Raw genomic sequence first — 19,727 nt, forward strand, 5'->3', positions numbered from 1 at the left:
AGATTCAGAAGGACAATGACACACAAGTGTAACAAACAACATTTAATCTTTCCGATCCGATGAAATAATCATGTTATAAAAACACTATAATTATATTACAATTATATCAGATGTTGTCAGTATTTTTCTGGTCTAATAATTATTTCTTAAGAAGTGCATGTAGATGAAATAGAATCTTTTCTAAATTCTGTGAAACGCTCCTATCTAACAAAGGGTCAGTGACAGGAGCAAGGATCGGCTATGGTCAGACCTCTGTGTTTACATTCTGTCCTGATGGCGTAATCCAGAGGCTAAAAGTGTAAAGGAAAATGATGTAAGTAGTACTAGATTGGATATACATTTAAAAAACTTGCAGGGATGGGGTCAAGTTCATTCAGATAGTAAAAACGGTATCAGTGCATTGTACGAACGCGTCAGGAAAAGTTACGTGGCTCTGCAGAAGTTGACAAAAGCAAGCTAACAGTGCATGGTAATTTTATAAAACTCGGCTTTGTAAGAGTAACTGAAAAGAAGCAGGATAACCCTTTCAAAAGTATCTACAAACACGTGTTCATGAGCTCCAATAAAACCCTTCTCACCTTCATGTGGCTGAAAAGCAGTGTTAGTGTCTTTATGTCGGGCTTTAAATCCTAAACAATAAGAGCATGTAGTTAAACTAAGCATTGCATACATATGTGCATCTTTGGTTCAGCTGTAGTGTATGGTCTCTGATAGTTAACAATGTGTCATAGTAACTGAGGTAATAAGTTAAAAAATGAAGCACCAAACTACATTTAACACAAAGATGATGTTTCTCCACAATACTGCCGTTCTCACCGCCTCTTCTTATTTATCTACAGTGTAACTCAAAGCTCGAGGCATCTCAATCATCAGTCATTGCATATCTGAGCTCTGCAGCTCAGGGAAACAAGTTTCCCCATTGACAGTGATCTACATTTTCTGGATCCCCTGTTATCTGATCGGTTTTAGTATTAGACCGCTGTCAATGTGAAGTCTGCTGTTGAGTCTTTCACAAGTTCTTCATGCAGACCTGGCAACGGCTGATGCGTGACAGGAGCTGGCCTGCTTTTAGCGTCTCTGATGACGGCTCAGAGTGGAACTGCTGATCTATGGAGGTTAGCCAGAAGCTCTGCTTGTTAGCAAAGTAGTGGCAAGTGCCTTTGGCCCCGTTGCACTCGATGAATGGTGTTGTGCGGAAGTCCTCCAGGCACGAACCGGGCGACGACAAGGACTGACCTCCGCCTTCGTTTCCCGCTGCGGTGTGCTGCAAGGACAAAGGTGAAAGGAAATTTTAATCAGGCAGATGAGAAGTCGAGTTGAACAATTGAAAATGTGTTTTCTCTGTCAGCAAATCCAATAATATTAAAATAAAGTCAACCAATACAATTGTTTTGGGGCCAGGGCTGATACTAACACCAGTTACTGGGAAAATAATTATGTGTATTTCTGTAGAAGTAGGACAAGATATACATCAATCTGTTCTGTTAAAAATATTTCCTACATATTCTGACTTTTAATTATAGAATTTAAACATATATTGGAAACTCTGATTTCTTGTCATATGTGAAGAATGGGGCCATAATTCAGAAAATAAACATCCTGCTGCTTTTAATAAGACTTAAAACTAGAAATTCAGACCATGAATGTAACAGAAATATTTACTAAGGTCAAAGTTCACACTTTTCTGCACAATTTGACTTCTTTATGCTGGCTATTAGAAAAAAATGCATGTTGGTTGCAAGATGGTTTAGGAATTGGATTTATGGTTCAGAAAGCCACATGCTACTCTACAACTATGCTACTTCTCTGTCTGCACATTATCCCAGACACACACACTGTAAATCAGACTTCTGGAACCTGAACCTGAAACTCACCATGAGGAAGGAGTAGCCAATCCACAAGCTGCGCCAGCCTGCAGGACACTGTGGGATGGTGATGTCCTGACTGTGCACTGCTATTGCAACTGATGGAGCTTCACACACTGAGCAGCGGCTGATGTATGGTTTTATGCCGCCCTGCTCGACAGGCATCATAGGAAGCGGGGCAGTTGTTGACAGCCAGTAGGATTTGTCATTTCTGCTGGCGTAGTAACAAATGTCTCCTGGATTGCAGTAGAGGAAGGGCATGGTGCTGAACTTTGAGAGGCAGGAGCCTGCCAAACCTTGAAAAAACAGAAAATACAAACACTTTATAAAAATTACAGGAATTTCTGGCTCCTTTGAAGAAAAATGTAAAGAAATTAAATCACTAAATATCACACAAGTGAAAAAAAAAATCAAGCTATTACATATTATATAAATATATAAATTTACGAACTTGTCATGTATAATAAGAAGATGGTATTTTTTTCTTCTTTGAAAGGTTCTGTCTGTGTGGTACACTTTAAATCTGCTAAATAAAACTATTTAAAGTAATCTGACAGAATCTGTTGGTCAACATTTTAAAAGCAGCCTTAAAATAATCAAGAGGTTCATTTCTATCATGCAACACCATCAGGAAGTTACAAATAGTGAAACATTGCTTCTGCATGACAGTGACCACAAACATGCAGCCGCAGTTGTAAAGAACAACATTCAGCACGAAGAAGCAAGTAAAACTTTAACACACATTAACACATGTAGAGTAATTTTCACACTTAGGATGACTTACCAAGGTCCTGGTTGTGGGCCTTTTCCTGGCCCTCGAGGTACAGCAAGCTGTAGCCATCCCACAGTTTAGCCATACCCACGGGACACATGGGTATCTGATCGGACTGACTGTGTTTCACCAGCAAGTAACCCACACTGACACTGCGGCCAGGCATGCCAGGTAAACCGGAAATTCCCGGGTTACCGTGGTGACCTAATGAGGAATGAGGAGTTCATTCGGTGGTCTTATAACCTACTGAGGTGATGCATTCACATACTCAGTATACCTGAATCATTCAGTATTTCATATATGGCCTCAAGACCTGTTAACTATCTACTCTATGATATTACGATAATCCAATCAGACATTTGACATTTTTTCACTAAATCAACACTCACACAATGTTATAGTTCACACCTACTTTAAATCTTTTAATCCAGGTTTTATTAAGCTAATTCCAAAATATCAGAGTATCAGACGCACCTTCCATGCCCTGTAGACCAGGGTGGCCAATTTGTCCACCTTCGCCACGCAATCCAGGGATTCCCGGTCTACCACTGATCCCTGGCATTCCTTTTTGTCCAATGGGTCCCACGAACCCTGTACAGAAACAATATCTATATGTATTAATTGGGCCCGACAATTTTTAGGAATGGTCAACAGCAAAAGTTTTACAATAACTAACCTTGATCTCCAGGAAGACCTTGTGCACCTGGGTCCCCTATATACCCCTTGGGACCTCGGATACCCTGTGGTCCAGGAAGTCCCCTCTCTCCTGGAATTCTGATGGAAACTGGAGGAGGACCCTGGTTTCCTGGAGGCCCAGGAAGACCTGGAAAACAGATCATATAACAGTGAAGACAAAAAGAAAACGAGCATACATGTACCCACACAGGGTATGATACCTAGAGGTCAGTCAGTATATTATGACTCTATAATTAACCTGGAAGTCCAGTGCTTCCTTTTGGACCGACTGGCCCTCTTTGTCCCTTTACACCAGTCTTGCCAGGTAATCCCATGAATCCTTGCTCTCCTTTCATTCCTGTAACAAAAAAAGCAGATGAAATTAATCATCATAATATGCCTTAGCAGGACCGTATGGGGCATCTTTGGCACAATCTTTTTGTAACTTAAGCTTCTTTGTGTGATTTTTAGGTAATTCAACAGTATTTCTTTGACCTAAATTACTAGTAAGAAGTCTACCGTCCCAAAAAACTGATAGTCATGTGAAAAAGAAACTTTTCACAGGAGTGCTGTGAGCACCATTACTGCTTCCATAGGAATTAGGAGGGTAAGTAGCAAATGCACTTGATTAACTGATCACCGGGGAGTGTGACCACCTCTAAAAAGCAGACATTTAGGCAGTTTGCTGGAATGGAGTTTGAGTTAACACAATCTTCCCAGGAGTGGGCATCCCTGCAACTTTATCCTGTTTCAGACTGTGCAATGCTTAGAGAAACTCCAAAAAAACAAGACTACATCTCAGACCTCATTTAGCAAGCTAAATGTTAAAGTTAATGGCAGAATAATTAGAAAAAGACTGCACTAGTATGACTTGTTTGGTTGCCAGAGAAAAATTATTTTCTCTAAGAACATCACCATATGACTTAGGTTTGCAAATTTACCTCTGAATGCACACAAGACTTCCGGAACAATGTCCTTTGGACAGCTAAACCCAAAGTGGAAGTGTTTGGCCATAATGCACGGCACCACATTTGGTGATAACCTAACCCAGCATATCAACAAACACCTCATACCCACTGTTAATCACAGTGGTGGAGGGGTGAGGATTTTGGCTTGTTTTGCAGCCATGACGCCCTGTTACTTTTCAGTCACTGAACTCCTCTGTGTACCAAAGTATTCTAGAGTCCAATGTGATGCCATCCGCCTACCAGCTAAAACTTGGTTGAAAGTGGGACATGCAATAGGACAATATCCCAAGCAAACCAGTAAAGCTACAGCAGAATAACTAAAAAAAAGAAAGAAAAGAATCAAGGTGATAAGTTGGCAACACAAATGGAGAGCTTTGCATTAATGAATACCTGCAAACCTGAATGAACTGAAGCAACGTAAAGAAGAAGGGGCCAAAAGTCATCCACAGCAATGTGTGAGACTGATATAGTTGCACAGACAAAACTGTACTGTTGTGACAAACTCTAGAAATTAAATAATACTGTTGCAATTCCATTAGCTGATTATTTGACCATGTACACTCATGCAGTACTAATTTAAACACAGTTAAATGTTTTAATTTAATCCGTACCTTTCTTCCCAGAAATACCATTTGACCCTATGTATCCAACTGGACCTTGATCTCCTTTAATTCCTTTCCTTCCTGGGAATCCAGGAAAGCCATTTATTCCTGTTACACCCTGCTCTCCTGGGGGAGCGTCCACACCAGAAAGACCTCTGTTTCCAGTGAAACCTGGAAAATACGTCAATACGGGTTAATAAATACAGATAAATTGAAGACAAAGCATCCCAGTGTACTGGTGTGAAATAACAATGGTTTCCTTTCACAAAACTGAATCTTTTTTACCTTGGTATCCTTTAGGTCCAGCAAAGCCAGAGTCCCCAAGGGGTCCCCTTCTGTCTGAGTTCCCATTTAATCCTGGGGGGCCACGGAATCCTGGTGGGCCAGGTTGTCCTTGATCACCTGAATGGATGAAACATGGGATTGTGTCAGCTTTAAGAAAGTTGAATTGTATTACAAATGGGTCTTATTAATGCATGGCGGTAGAGACTAACCATGAGGTCCCTGGAAGCCTTTCGAACCCAGTGCACCTGGAGAACCTGGCTGGTTATTAGGGTCACCGCTGTCTCCCTTCTGTCCTTTAATTCCCGTCTCCCCAGCAGGTCCAGTGATGTTTGGACCTGATGGAAAAAGCCAGGAAATGTGGGGTTACTAAAGTTTTTGCAACACAGAAAAAGCAAGACATATCTTTCATTCTGTTTAGGCTGGATTTAATTGTTGCTTTAATGTCTATGAATACACAACCAATGAAAGACAAAGACACATTTTGATATTATGTTTAGAGTCTAACCCCCAGCTTGTGATGCTATTTTTTGCTATTTTGGATGTTCTTTATCCACTATCCTTTGTGTATCTGAAGTAGTGGTTGACCTTTATTTTGAAATATTAGTGGTATATTCCAGTAGAGGTATTATACTCTATATGTTTTAGGATTGCACACATGGAAAAAATGTCCATGAATTCTTGGAAAATAGTACCTGGTGTTCCAGTGAAACCCTTCTGCCCTTTCAATCCATCTAATCCATCAAGACCTTTTGGGCCAGGAAGACCTGTACACATTTTCATAGTACAGAATAATATTGGAGAAAACAGGCATGTAGTTTGAAGAGAAAGAACAGGACAGTTATCTGACCTTTGACACCCCGGAAGCCAGGAATGCCTGGTTGGCCCTCTTGCCCAGGAGAGCCTGGAAGGCCCTTTTGACCTTGATTACCAGACGTTCCCTTCTGCCCATCCGATCCTATGAAATATATACATGTAAATGCAGTGTCATGCATATATAATATCTAGCATTCAAAACTGTACAATTAAGTGGTCAGTGTGAGTGTGTGTTCTACCTGGAAATCCTGGTAATCCCAGAATGCCTGCCTCTCCCTTCATGCCTTTAATACCTTCAAAGCCAGGTATACCTCTGTCCCCAGTCGTTCCAGTTAGTCCTGTCTGGCCTTTAAGAGGGATATTAAATCATTTAATTTCAGACCATCACTAGTTAACAATTGCTAATCAAAACAAGAAAAGAAGAAATTTGATGAGCTACAGTTTGTACCTGGCTCTCCTATAAATCCATCCTCTCCTCTCAATCCAGGAACTCCAGGAAGGTCTATACGAGGGCCTTTCTCACCTGTGAAATTTATTACAATTTAACACCACATACAAATTTCCCTCATGATCACTATAATCAGTGTTTAAATCTCAGAATGTCTGAAATTAAAGTTCCTGGTTGTACCTCTGTCTCCCTTCCTTCCTGTTTCACCCGATGAGCCATAGGCACCAGGACTCCCTTTAGTTCCCTAAAAAAGTTATATGTGGACAATTAAAAACACATGCGCACACAGGAATGATGTCTGCGAGAAAAGAAACGCGCTGAACATGCAGGTAAAAAAATGAATTTTTACAGACGAAGCTGAAAATATAAATTTAGGATTTAAAGAAGTTCTCAAACCATTCAGGAAGGGAAGATAGAGAAAGAAATTGTAAAGATCAGAGGGTCAAGATACATAACTAGACTTTATCCTGGATCAGTTTATCCTGAATCACTTTACACCTGTTTTTTTTATATTGCACTCCAATAGTATCCTTGAGCCTCACTGTCTCTAAATCACACTCAATTATATAAAACTTTTAAACAATATTTTTCTTTGAAAAAGTACTACTTCTATAGGAAGTTTAGGGAACTTTAGCTTTTAGCTGCTAACTGCTCCACTATATCCACCTACTAGAATCTAGCTGCACCTGTCTGCTGTTTAGCACTGATGTGGTGGGAGTGGGGGGTGTTCTGTGGCTACATAGAGCTAAAACACAGACATAGAGCTTGATCGTGTTACTGTGAAGTAAAATCTTTATATACAGGGAGTGCAGAATTATTAGGCAAGTTGTATTTTTGAGGAATAATGTTATTATTGAACAACAACCATGTTCTCAATGAACCCAAAAAACTCATTAATATCAAAGCTGAATGTTTTTGGAAGTAGTTTTTAGTTTGTTTTTAGTTTTAGCTATTTTAGGGGGATATCTGTGTGTGCAGGTGACTATTACTGTGCATAATTATTAGGCAACTTAACAAAAAACAAATATATACCCATTTCAATTATTGATTTTTACCAGTGAAACCAATATAACATCTCCACATTCACAAATATACATTTCTGACATTCAAAACAAAACAAAAACAAATCAGCGACCAATATAGCCACCTTTCTTTGCAAGGACACTCAAAAGCCTGCCATCCATGGATTCTGTCAGTGTTTTGATCTGTTCACCATCAACATTGCGTGCAGCAGCAACCACAGCCTCCCAGACACTGTTCAGAGAGGTGTACTGTTTTCCCTCCTTGTAAATCTCACATTTGATGATGGACCACAGGTTCTCAATGGGGTTCAGATCAGGTGAACAAGGAGGCCATGTCATTAGTTTTTCTTCTTTTATACCCTTTCTTGCCAGCCACGCTGTGGAGTACTTGGACGCGTGTGATGGAGCATTGTCCTGCATGAAAATCATGTTTTTCTTGAAGGATGCAAACTTCTTCCTGTACCACTGCTTGAAGAAGGTGTCTTCCAGAAACTGGCAGTAGGACTGGGAGTTGAGCTTGACTCCATCCTCAACCCGAAAAGGCCCCACAAGCTCATCTTTGATGATACCAGCCCAAACCAGTACTCCACCTCCACCTTGCTGGCGTCTGAGTCGGACTGGAGCTCTCTGCCCTTTACCAATCCAGCCACGGGCCCATCCATCTGGCCCATCAAGACTCACTCTCATTTCATCAGTCCATAAAACCTTAGAAAAACCAGTCTTGAGATATTTCTTGGCCCAGTCTTGACGTTTCAGCTTGTGTGTCTTGTTCAGTGGTGGTCGTCTTTCAGCCTTTCTTACCTTGGCCATGTCTCTGAGTATTGCACACCTTGTGCTTTTGGGCACTCCAGTGATGTTGCAGCTCTGAAATATGGCCAAACTGGTGGCAAGTGGCATCTTGGCAGCTGCACGCTTGACTTTTCTCAGTTCATGGGCAGTTATTTTGCGCCTTGGTTTTTCCACACGCTTCTTGCGACCCTGTTGACTATTTTGAATGAAACGCTTGATTGTTCGATGATCACGCTTCAGAAGCTTTGCAATTTTGAGACTGCTGCATCCCTCTGCAAGATATCTCACTATTTGTGACTTTTCTGAGCCTGTCAAGTCCTTCTTTTGACACATTTTGCCAAAGGAAAGGACGTTGCCTAATAATTATGCACACCTGATATAGGGTGTTGATGTCATTAGACCACACCCCTTCTCATTACAGAGATGCACATCACCTAATATGCTTCATTGGTAGTAGGCTTTCGAGCCTATACAGCTTGGAGTAAGACAACATGCATGAAGAGGATGATGTGGACAAAATACTCATTTGCCTAATAATTCTGCACTCCCTGTAGGGACTGGCTTCAGCACTACTGATGGTAGGTGCATTGTCTGCTAGCAAATGCTGCTAGCACTAGCCGTGGTGAAAACAGTGCATGATGAGCTGAACGGGCCTTTTACATCACCTGTACACTAGTGCAAGGGGATAATTTTTTTAGAGCCAGGGATGCTAGTATTAAGTCTGCAGTTTCAAACTTTTTTTCACAACTTAGATGAGCGCAGGAAATATAAGCGAGTTTAACAAAAGCATACTTATAGAATGTTCATGTACAGCACTAGCAAAGTGTAAGGTGCACGGGATAGATGTCTCATAGAGATAAAGTTGGACATTCCAATAAGTCAGTTACTTCAGCTGACTTGCTTTAGAGCCTTCCTCAAGTGAGTATTGGAAGACTTCCACATCTTGGTGCTGACTTCTTCACTCAGACCTGGATGTTGCCCCTTGATAACTGAATTACATTCATTTTATTGATAGTTTCACCTTTACACCATGCATTCCCCCGAAACCAGTAATTCCTCGGTTTCCAGTTATCCCTGGCATTCCTTTGATTCCTGGTAGCCCCTGTGGACCTGGATCTCCTTGATATCCTTTCTCATTGCTGGGGTCCCCGGGGAAACCATGGGTTCCCTCCTCCCCCGGCACACCGGGAAAACCCTTAGAGCCTTTGGAAAAGAGTAAGATGTGCCAAAGTTAGGGGTGAGAGAGCAGAGGAACTGAGACAAAAGGAGGAAATGAATTTTGATTTGAGCTTCACACCTCTTGCCCCAATGAAACCTTGATTTCCTACAGGTCCACCCTCTCCCTTGAGTCCTTTCATTTCAACAAGCATCTGTGGAGGAACTTTTGGTTTCTCCCCAGGAGGACCTGTCAGACCACGATCACCTAGCAGACAGTTGTGGTCAGTTGTTGAGTTTTTGTCCAGTTTCAAAACAGCTCAAGGAATCTACAGGTGCCAGTCTCACCTTTTTCTCCACCTTGGCCTTTTATTCCTTTTAGGCCTACTTCACCTTGCAGTCCCGACTCTCCTTTCAGTCCACTGTGGCCCTTCAATCCGAGATCACCACTACGACCCTCAAAACCTGACATGCCATGTGACCCTTTGTATCCTTAAAATGGAGGAACCACAGAACATTTTGACAAATGGTGGGCATGTTCACATAATTTATTTTGTGTTTCTTTATGGTCTTAAGCATTTGATTAATTAAGAAACAAACCCTTCATTCCTGGAACGCCAGGGCGTCCATTTAAACCGGGAAATCCTGGATCACCAGGTGGACCACTCTCTCCGATGACGCCATCATTTCCAAATTCCCCTGGGATACCTTTTAAACCAATAGGTCCTGGAGGACCTGGGTCTCCTTCATTTCCCCTCTCTCCAGTTAAACCTAGACAACAAGACATAAGAGGGATGTCAGACATAAATGTGAAGATTTGTGGAAATGTACACCTGTGTGTATATTCTTCTAACCTGGGTGTCCAACTGCACCATGTAGCCCTCGGGGACCTGTCCTCCCAGGATCACCAGGATAGCCAAAATTGCCATCTGGTCCAGGCTTTCCTTCCTCCCCCAGCAGCCCTGGAGGGCCAAACTTACCCTTTAAGCCAGTCATACCAGGCATGCCACCCATTCCTGGAGAAGTAGATGGATATAAACCATGAATCATACCTATCAAATTAGGGATTTGAAAAAATGAAAAAGAGAAACTGCTTACCTGGATAACCTGGTTCTCCTTGTTCTCCCGATAGGCCTTTAAACCCTCGAAGTCCAGGCAGTCCTGGGTCTCCAGGTGATCCAGGCATTGCATCCAAGATTTCTCCATGAACACCCTTTTCACCCTGTGTTCCATGCCGACCAGACATACCGGATGAGCCGGCCACTCCTACGGAGCCTTTACTGCCTGGGGTTCCCAAGTCTCCACGAGGGCCTGTAAAACCTGTTTAAAGAACCAACAAAAGAAAATATAGACTAAAGATAATATTTCAACCAACAATTAGAACAGTTCTATCTACAGGACTATTGCACAGTTGGGGCCAGATTTACTAAACGGGGAAAATTAGCATGATGCTACAGTACAATCTCAAAAAAAAGGGCTGATGGGAGTGCAAAGGTCTGCAGATGATCTCCTAAAAATGCACAAATTAATAAAGTCATAGCAAGTTCATCAACAGCAACCAACACAATGAACAAAAAGCAGCTCAAATTAGTGGGTCAAAAACCTGATAAGAGAAAAGGTTCAAAGAAACTAAAAGACTGACACTATGCCTCTTAAGGAAGTACCAACAGTAGCCTTTTAACACCAAAAGAAGGTTTTGTGCAAGTGTATACTGTTACTAAAACTGGCCCTTGGGATTTTCTTATCAGTCTTCACCTGGTGGTCCAGGGGGCCCACCAATGCCTTGATCTCCTAATTCTCCTTTCGTTCCCCTTACTCCATAGAAACCCTGTGGTCCTTTTTGGCCAGGAAGACCTGTTGGATTGAGGGTAAAAGAAGGTATCAAAACATAGTTCCCCTGCAAGGAACAAAGCATAGCATCAGGGTCTTGATATTTTACCTTTAACTCCTGATAATCCAGTAGGCCCTGGAAGTCCAGGTGATCCAGGAGGTCCTACAAATGTATCGCAAGGGCCTGAGAAGAAAATAACAAACACGATATTCAGGACAAGATTTTAAATGTGCGTCAAAGTGTTTGGAAAGAACTACTTTGGTGAAGGTGAACTTTTACTGCTGCCCAGCGTGAACGGTTTTGAGAAAGTGACATTATCTTTATCCTTACATTAGCTGGTGTCTGGACACACTGAAATATTTTAAACATTTCATAATTCATCATGCATCCCAAACAAATAACCTAGAAGCAAAGCACAACAGAGTAGTCACAATCGAAGCAATAAGGTGAAAACGTTGTTATGCCAGCTACCTGTTACATCCACCTGTCCTTCTCCTCCTGTCAGACTACAGCCGCCTTTCAGTTGCAAATGAGGGAGAATGAAAGAGAGAGGCATTCGAAATAAGAGTTATTCAAAAGCACAAGCATTATCTCAAACAAGCTCGGCTGCAGCTGGTTTGAGAGATGGAGCTCCTGCAACAAAGAGATAGCACGAGGCAAAGGAAGAAAAGTCAATAAAATGGAAAACAATCTACATGCATCGTCCTCTTTTAAACACCGGCCATTAATCGTCATTCCCATTTGACTTCCTTGCATTAAGTGACAAAAGAGAATATTTTAAAAAAGACAAAATAAAATGTAATATTTAGTAGAGTGAAAATGAGTAAAATGCCTGTAAGGAGACAAAGCCTTAGAGGAGATATATGCAACACCACAAATAAGACAGAATAGAAGTAGGTAAGGAGGCAGCTCATTACCTGGACTGCCTGGTGTTCCTGGACTTCCATCATAGCCAGTGAGACCGTCGTCACCAGGTAAGCCACGCACACCTTTGACACCCTCAAGATTTAGACCTGGTTCTCCGCTCAACCCTACAGTGCCCGGTCGACCAGAAATACCTGGGAAACCTTTGTCCCCACGTTCTCCCCTGGGTCCTTCTCCCTATTTATATGGACCATCACAATCACTGCATTTTAAGATTGTTGGTACTCAAGCGAGGCAAGTAAAGGGAACAAATGAGCAACAAATAGTTTAGGATAAGATGCAAATCACAGAGTAGGAGACTTTTTTAAAGGTAAAGACAATGTGAAATAGTGATGGACTCACTGGAGAACCTCGGTTGCCAGGCAAACCAGCCTGACCGCTTCTGCCTGGAGCCCCAGGTGCTCCTGGCTCACCATCTTTTCCTAAATCTCCTGGGTCACCGTGATGTCCTGTTGGGAATACAAAGACATTGCCAGGCATGCAAACAACCACAAACACAAATAAACATGGTATTTCTTTTCTTGCTCACTTGTAACTCTACTGTTGATCTGAAATAAGACAAAAATAAGATAAGAGGCACCTTTCTCTTTGGCGATAGTTGTGTCCCCCTTACGACCTTTTGGGCCTGACAAACCATCGAGCCCAGGAAATCCCTATAGCACAAGAGAACAAAGCGGAGGGGAATAAGGAGATGTTTGGGGTTTTTTTTTGTCTGTACAAGTAGAGTTTGTCTTTTTTTTTTATTTTGCCTTACTGCGAACCCTTCGTCTCCTTGGAGACCTGGATCTCCTGGATCACCTTCCTGACCAAACTCTCCAGTCATCCCCGGATCGCCAGGATCACCGGGACGGCCGAGTAAACCAGGTATAGCATTTACAACGTTGCACTGACATTCTCCATGATCACCTAAACGTACACAGGAGGAAATTGTTCTGATTAAATGACTGCTTTTTTATTTATTTAGAATATTAACAGTTTAGAAAACTACTACTTCACCTTTTGGTCCTTTGGAGCCTGCGTTTCCAGGCCTTCCTCTCTCACCTGGGGCTCCCTTGTGGTACTCTCCCCCTAAAGGCAAATAAAACTATAATACATAAAGATGTAACAGATTTTACAAACAGAGACAACAATAAAAGTAACCTGATTCCCTCACATGTCCCTTTTGGTCCAGGAGGGCCCATCTCCCCGCTGCGCCCCTTGACTCCCTGTGGTCCTGCACTGAGAGCAGGGCGTCCTGGTTCACCTTGTTGGCCCTTGTCTCCTTTATCTCCAGCAAAACCTTCTGGCCCGAACAAAACGAAGACTGATGGAAACAAACAACGTTTTCAGAAGTTATTTCTGTGGTTATAACAACAGTCCAGGAGTTTTGACATCGGCACACGCCTCCTATCACAGTGGTACAAATATAGTGTTAAAGTTGCTTAAATCAGGGGTGTCAGGCTCCAGACCTCAAGGGGAGGCGTCCTGCAGGTTTTAGATCTCACCCTGGGTCAACAAACCTGAATAAATGATTAGTTCATTACCAGCCTCTGGAGAACTTCAAGACACGCTGAGGAGGTAGTTTAGCCATTTAAATCAGCTGTGTTGCATTAAGGATACATCTGCAGGACACCGGCCCTCGAGGTCTCGAGTCTGACACCCCTGGCTTAAATCATTCCAATTTCTATTAACTTTGGAAAGTCAAACAAGGAATTCTCAACCTATAACATCAAATAGGGTTACCTAGTAGTTTCATATGTAAAAAAAAACAAAACAAAAAAAAACAACAGCTATTTTCCAAGTTTTAGTTTTAAGTATCAGGACATGATAAAAAGCAGGGCTTTCCAGATTGATTTATTGATTTATATACAACCAAAGATGAACAACAACATAGCATGTATTACAGAAAGCAAAAGCTGCTGTGTGAAGAACTAAGTACAACCTTACTGCCTCCATAGGAATTACAAAGGTAAGTAGTAGGCAGGAGCCAGCAAATTAACCCGAATGTCAGAATACAATGTTCAAAGAATCAAACAAACCCAAGAACTCAGCCTCCACAGACCTCAGTTAGCATGTTAGCCGTTAAAGTTCATGACAGTAGAATAAGAAAAAGACTGCAGGTTTCTTTGGGAGAGTTGCCAGGAGAATGCTTTTCTCTTTAAAAAGAGCATGGCCGCATGACTTTGGTTACCTTATCATTGGGTGTACTTCATCACACACTGCTTCTGTATTTTGGCTCAGTGAAAGAGACCTGGACTGCATGGCTATTTATATCTCTTGTCCTTCATCCGAAGCACTGAGACGATATCACTCATTTTGATTGACGCTACTTTTCAGAAGTGAGCACAGCAGGGCAGACAGTTTTCTGAAGTATGTAGTAGGAAACACTGTCATCAAAAGGCAAGTGGAGGTTAACCCATTCCCATCTTTTTCTGCTTAGGCTACGCCCAAGGGGAAAATGTGAGTCACCACAAAGTCACAAGTTAGGCAGATTTTGACAGATGGTTCCTCCACAGTGAAAACGCAACTCCAACAAGGCCTGGGAAACTAATACTACTACTGTAACTGGGTGAAGGTGAAGGTGGTAGAGGTGGAGTTTTTGGCCATTTTATTTCTCCATATGACGTGAAAAGGGAAACTACTTATGAGTCTTACAAACAACGTGTGACTCAAAAAGGCAAATGCTGATCTTTTACCACATCGGTAGAAACCTGGTGGTGCTTACTAGAGAGAACAGCAGCTGAAATGATAGTTTTATTTTTTACAGTTGTTGGGATAGAAGAAGGGAGTACACAGAAGATTATTACAAAGGCCCATAAGACCAGCTTCCTAAGTTTGTGTTTATTGATGTTAGTTATATCAAACTCCAGGCAACCGGCCAGGGTTTTTAACGTTTCCCACACTTTCCCGTCAAAACACAATAACAGAATCTTTGCCCCACATAGTTTTTTGGGATCTGTTCACATGATCCTTTTAAGGCCTGAACCATGAAATAATTGCCAGAAAATGCAGGCATTTTTTTTTGCAATTTAGTCCTTAAAATCTATTGTGCTGTTTCTTTCGATTTTTCAGGGAGAAACAAAAATCACACTGATAATGTAAAAGCCTCAAAAGCTCATATGTCAAATATGATATACTTGGCTTTAAAGGGCTGTTCACGTGTTAGCAGGTCGAGCCACAAATAACCAGTATGAACGTGCAGCAGTCAGCTGCTCTTTTCATAACAACTGCGATGTTGTTTAAGTCAAAGGTTTCGTGTCCTTCGAAAGCTTCTGTTTACATACCTTGTTGTTCTTCAGAGGCAGGAAGTCCTGGCAGACCAGGAACACCTTGGTCTCCAATCGAACCCCTCTCTCCAGGTAAACCTTTCTCACCAGGAGGACCGGCTTATAAAGTCAAAGAAAACACAGGAAGCATTTTTTAGCATTTACGCAAAAGGTAACATCAACAGCTTCCAGGCATGGTTTGCTAAGAAATCATTCAGACAATGGTAAACCAAACTCTGTAACACTGTTCGTATAGAATTAGTCTTTGTTGCGTTACTTAATAATACTGATTTCAGTGTCACTTTATTAATGTTGGACCATCTTTGTTTCCATGTCAGTATAACTAACATTTCTAATGTACCCTCAACCAGATGCCATGAACAAATGTTGTGTTGACATCCCTCCTGGACAAGAGCCTTGACTGAAATCTGAGCTCATGTAGACTACAATAACCTTCTTTAGAGTCACTTGACCTTTGACCTTAGTAAACTTGCCTCATTCCATTGAGTGGCTTATCAGCACAGTTTCGGATTTATCTTAATCAAAATAATTTTTCTGGTTTCCACTGACTCATTATTTGACTGTTTCTCTTGTGTTAGTTACTTACCCGCTGAGTCCCAAAAAGGCCCTTGTGAAATCACCTCTCCTGGGTCACCAATAACACCCTGAAACACAAATGCATCCTAAGTCTTTCTGTACTCCTCGGTACTTCAACTAATAAGATATTTGACTGTCTGTGTGTGACTGTCACGTGCACATTGTGCTGTTTTTAATCACAATATCATAACTAAGCCATTTATTCTAAATAACTGTCTACACCTTCTGTTGACCAGTCATTTAGAAAAGAAATGAAACAGCATCAGGTGCTCACCTTAGGACCATCTCTGCCTCTTGGTCCTCTTTCACCGTAATCACCCTACAGAGAGATGTGATTGTCAGATTAATAAACTGTGTTTTATATTATTTTAAGAATACAACCATAACGTGACATCTCTTTTTACCTTTCGTCCAGGTCTTCCATTTGCACCAGGTGGACCCTAGAACAGAAACCAAAGCAGCAGATGACATAACAGCAGGACAAAGGAAAGTGGTTTGATAGCATGTTTAGAAGTATGCTGAGCTAACCCGTGGTCCAGGCATTCCTTTTATTCCACGCTCTCCTTTGTTGTCTGCCTGAAATCACACAAAATAAATCCAGTTAATTAGAAATAATAATAATGATGAACATCGCACTTACGTGGATGTGTTATATCTGTGTTTGTGATCTAAATGTGTATGATGAGTCATTAGTGGTAACATACCAGCGCCCCTCTTTCTCCTTTTACACCTTTGTCTCCAGGATGACCCTAAAACAAAGTATTTTTATGATATATGTTAGTGCTTGTGACGCTCCCTCTTATTTTATCTTCAAAGGTTTATGAGCAAAAATGAGGACCTGAAATTCAGTTGCATTGAACAGAACTTGCTCATGTGTATCGTTTCCTGGAGGCCCTGGGGGTCCAATTTCTCCCTGTGGTGAGAGCATACATACACAGAACTGTTAGCAGCAAAATATATGAAAAATATAAAAATATATTATACTTCATCCTTTTCTCGCCGTTTCCCCTTTCTTAAGAATGGCTTCTTTACAGCCAGCCTGTTTCTTAAAGATATGAATTTTGTTCACCTCCTGCAGGCATCCTATTTTGTCCTCCACTAGTCCAGTTTCTTAAAATTTTTAAGGACATCCTGCTGAGATATGACACGTAATATTTATTTGGTAATAACCTTGCTGATGCAAAATAAACCCCAAACTGTTATGCCTGGCAAACTGTTTTATCTTTGGCATTTTTCTTCATAAATCCATTCAAAGAAAAAGGAACAAACGATGTGATTTTGTGGCAGGTTGTTAGTAACAAAGTGCCTAAACATACCATTACAGTTGGTTCTCTGCTACATTTTCTGTTATGTGTAAACACAACAGTGTCATGGCTCCTGTGTCATTGACACAGTGTTTTGAGTTTTTTATTCTTTGTTCTGGCTTAAGAGATTTGCTGCTGCGTTTTCGGTGTTCTTGTAGTTATGTTTTTGGTTTTGCTGGAGCACTACGTCTTTGATGGTGATTGAGTCCTTGAGTTTCTGTAAATTTCTATTTCCAGTTAGTGTTCTGGCTTTTGTTTTTTGTTACTTTTTTTTTTTAGCCAGCCTGTGTTTCCTGAGTCTTGTCTTGTCTAGTCTGTCTCTTTGTTTGTCACTTCCTGTTTTATTTTGCTAGTCTTCGTCTCATGTGCTTCACGTTCAGTTTTGTTCCCTCCGTCTTATTAGTAGATTCTATTCAGTTGTGTTCCCTGGTGTCGCTTTTGTGCCTTATTGCCTTGTGTGTATTTAAGTGTTCAGCCTTCCTCTGTTCTTGGTTATGTTGTTGTCAAACCTTCCCATAAAGCTGTGTTTCCTGTGTGTTCTGCGTCCCATTACAGATGTATAGGTTAATTCAGTGTTTCCCAACCACTGTGTGAAGATTATCCAACTTCACCTGATTGGTATTATAAGTGAATGGTGTGTAGTGACAGGCAGAACAATTACATTATCTTCCACTTGAGGGCAGTACAGCTGCTTGTTACAGTTAGGTGGGTAGCCAACAGAAAAGACTGTTTTCTACAGTCATTGGTTGGCAACTGCCAGTAAAACAGAAGAAGGCGACTAAGAAATACAAAAGTACATAGCCATGCTGCGAGTGAGACAACGTCACAGGTAATGGCGATGGATAATTATTTGAAGATGATGTGATTAGTCTGACCTGGCTCAACTAAACAGGCCCAGGGTTCACACCAAGTAAGTAAAATGAGAGTAAATTTTCATTATATTTCAATAAATATACTTTTTGTGACATTTTTGTTTGCTTGTGTGCCGTGTGATTTTTCCAATGTGAAATATGTGTTGTGGCTCCAAAAGGTTGGGAAACACTGGGTTAGTTTACGCTCCAGAGTTCGCCGAGTGTCATAGTGTAATGTTTTGAAGAGATTTCTGCGTTAAAGCCACTTTGGGTCCACCTTTACTTGCCTCACTGCTGTTAGGTGTCTTTTTTATGTCTAATTGACTAAAAAACAGAACCACATTCCTCTGAAAATGGTCAGGTAAGGAGATTGAGTGAAAACGCAGCCAATGTCCCAAACAAACAAACAAACAAACAAACAAACAAACAAACAAACAAACAAACAAACAAACAAACAAACAAACAAACAAATAAATAAATTTCAGAGAGCCTGGTGAACTCTTGTTCAAGACTATTTTAATAATGAAAAACAAAACAACCTCTAGCTTCTTGCAACACAAATATAAAGACATCAGTGGTGCCACCAGACTGTTGCACAGTCCTACTTAGAAGATAGATTTACTACAAAATACCTTTTTTTAAAAAAAACTTTTTTCTTTGATTTTCATTGTTTTATGATGTAACACTGGATATTTTCCCTATAAAAGCTTTTAAAAATCGATCACTACCTCACACTCTTAGAGCAGAATTGCTTCTGTAGCTGTGCTGCTAACACTTCACCAACATCTGTCCCCAGTTTGAAAATGAATCTGTATTTATGTAGCTGCCAGACAAATATTCAGGAATTAAAAGAAAAAATACTGGGATGCATATACGTTTTTCACACATTTACAGTTATTGAAGTAGCAACACACACACACACACACACACACACACACACACACACACACACACACACACACACAAATGATCACTCACTAGATCTCCTCTGAGTCCCTTAATGACTCTGGTCATCGTACCCTGTCAGAAAGAAAACATAATTTGAATGTTTATTTTAAACACATTACATTCACTCACTGGTCACTTCATTATGTGCACTTTATCCAGTGCTCATTAATTAAAACATCTAATCAGCCAATCACATGCCAGCATGTATTCAAAAATGAAGACATGACAATCTGCTCAGATATAAATGTGTGATACTATCATATCACTATGGAGCAAAATCTCTGAGGGATGTTTCCAGCACCTTGTTGAATTTATGCAATGAAAAATTGTGACAATTCTGAAGGCAAAAAGCCTAATGACGTGTCTACATAAGTGTTTATTTAATATTGCTGCCTTACCTTTGGTCCAGGAGGACCTGGAGGACCTGGGGGACCCTGGGAGAAGACAGAAGGATATTCGTATCAATCACGTTACATAATAACAGGTCGGAAACTATAAAATAACAACTAAACTAATGAATTGAAAGATGTGAACCTTTGGTCCTTGCACGCCTCTGTAACCTCTTGACCCTGGATCTCCTGGAAACCCCTGAATAAAAAAAAAAGGATCAAATCGCAGATCTTTGGGGGACAC

The 19,727-nt window shown here is 41.0% G+C and overlaps 1 protein-coding gene across 4 annotated transcripts in view; it reads right to left on the reverse strand.

Annotated features, from left to right (window-relative positions):
- Positions 1–27: 27 nt before the first annotated feature.
- Positions 28–19,727, reverse strand: part of col4a2 (collagen, type IV, alpha 2) — a 78,241-nt gene continuing 58,541 nt past the window's right edge. For 3 of the 4 annotated variants that reach the window (XM_085250497.1, XM_085250496.1, XM_085250499.1), the window contains 39 exons: positions 19,629–19,682; positions 19,493–19,528; positions 19,125–19,166; positions 16,830–16,904; positions 16,696–16,740; positions 16,520–16,567; positions 16,396–16,431; positions 16,266–16,310; positions 16,002–16,059; positions 15,413–15,514; positions 13,303–13,452; positions 13,146–13,217; positions 12,904–13,055; positions 12,730–12,802; positions 12,492–12,598; positions 12,143–12,326; positions 11,697–11,741; positions 11,334–11,408; positions 11,150–11,248; positions 10,493–10,714; positions 10,249–10,410; positions 9,995–10,165; positions 9,743–9,886; positions 9,537–9,662; positions 9,261–9,442; positions 6,609–6,672; positions 6,429–6,503; positions 6,220–6,327; positions 6,015–6,122; positions 5,860–5,931; positions 5,377–5,502; positions 5,168–5,284; positions 4,892–5,053; positions 3,572–3,670; positions 3,314–3,460; positions 3,112–3,228; positions 2,650–2,841; positions 1,875–2,161; positions 28–1,264 (listed from right to left, as the gene is read on the reverse strand). In XM_085250497.1, coding sequence (XP_085106623.1) covers positions 1,010–1,264; positions 1,875–2,161; positions 2,650–2,841; positions 3,112–3,228; positions 3,314–3,460; positions 3,572–3,670; positions 4,892–5,053; positions 5,168–5,284; positions 5,377–5,502; positions 5,860–5,931; positions 6,015–6,122; positions 6,220–6,327; positions 6,429–6,503; positions 6,609–6,672; positions 9,261–9,442; positions 9,537–9,662; positions 9,743–9,886; positions 9,995–10,165; positions 10,249–10,410; positions 10,493–10,714; positions 11,150–11,248; positions 11,334–11,408; positions 11,697–11,741; positions 12,143–12,326; positions 12,492–12,598; positions 12,730–12,802; positions 12,904–13,055; positions 13,146–13,217; positions 13,303–13,452; positions 15,413–15,514; positions 16,002–16,059; positions 16,266–16,310; positions 16,396–16,431; positions 16,520–16,567; positions 16,696–16,740; positions 16,830–16,904; positions 19,125–19,166; positions 19,493–19,528; positions 19,629–19,682 — 4,434 coding nt within the window. In that variant the 3' untranslated portion in view covers positions 28–1,009. The remainder of the gene's footprint in view (positions 1,265–1,874; positions 2,162–2,649; positions 2,842–3,111; positions 3,229–3,313; positions 3,461–3,571; positions 3,671–4,891; positions 5,054–5,167; positions 5,285–5,376; positions 5,503–5,859; positions 5,932–6,014; positions 6,123–6,219; positions 6,328–6,428; positions 6,504–6,608; positions 6,673–9,260; positions 9,443–9,536; positions 9,663–9,742; positions 9,887–9,994; positions 10,166–10,248; positions 10,411–10,492; positions 10,715–11,149; positions 11,249–11,333; positions 11,409–11,696; positions 11,742–12,142; positions 12,327–12,491; positions 12,599–12,729; positions 12,803–12,903; positions 13,056–13,145; positions 13,218–13,302; positions 13,453–15,412; positions 15,515–16,001; positions 16,060–16,265; positions 16,311–16,395; positions 16,432–16,519; positions 16,568–16,695; positions 16,741–16,829; positions 16,905–19,124; positions 19,167–19,492; positions 19,529–19,628; positions 19,683–19,727) is intronic. The other variant, XM_085250498.1, reaches the window with a different exon arrangement.

Source organism: Mchenga conophoros, linkage group LG16 (assembly GCF_057382185.1).
Source record: "Mchenga conophoros isolate Kocher_MC1m ecotype Shallow Benthic linkage group LG16, M_conophoros_male_GT1.1, whole genome shotgun sequence".
Taxonomy (NCBI): domain Eukaryota; kingdom Metazoa; phylum Chordata; class Actinopteri; order Cichliformes; family Cichlidae; genus Mchenga; species Mchenga conophoros.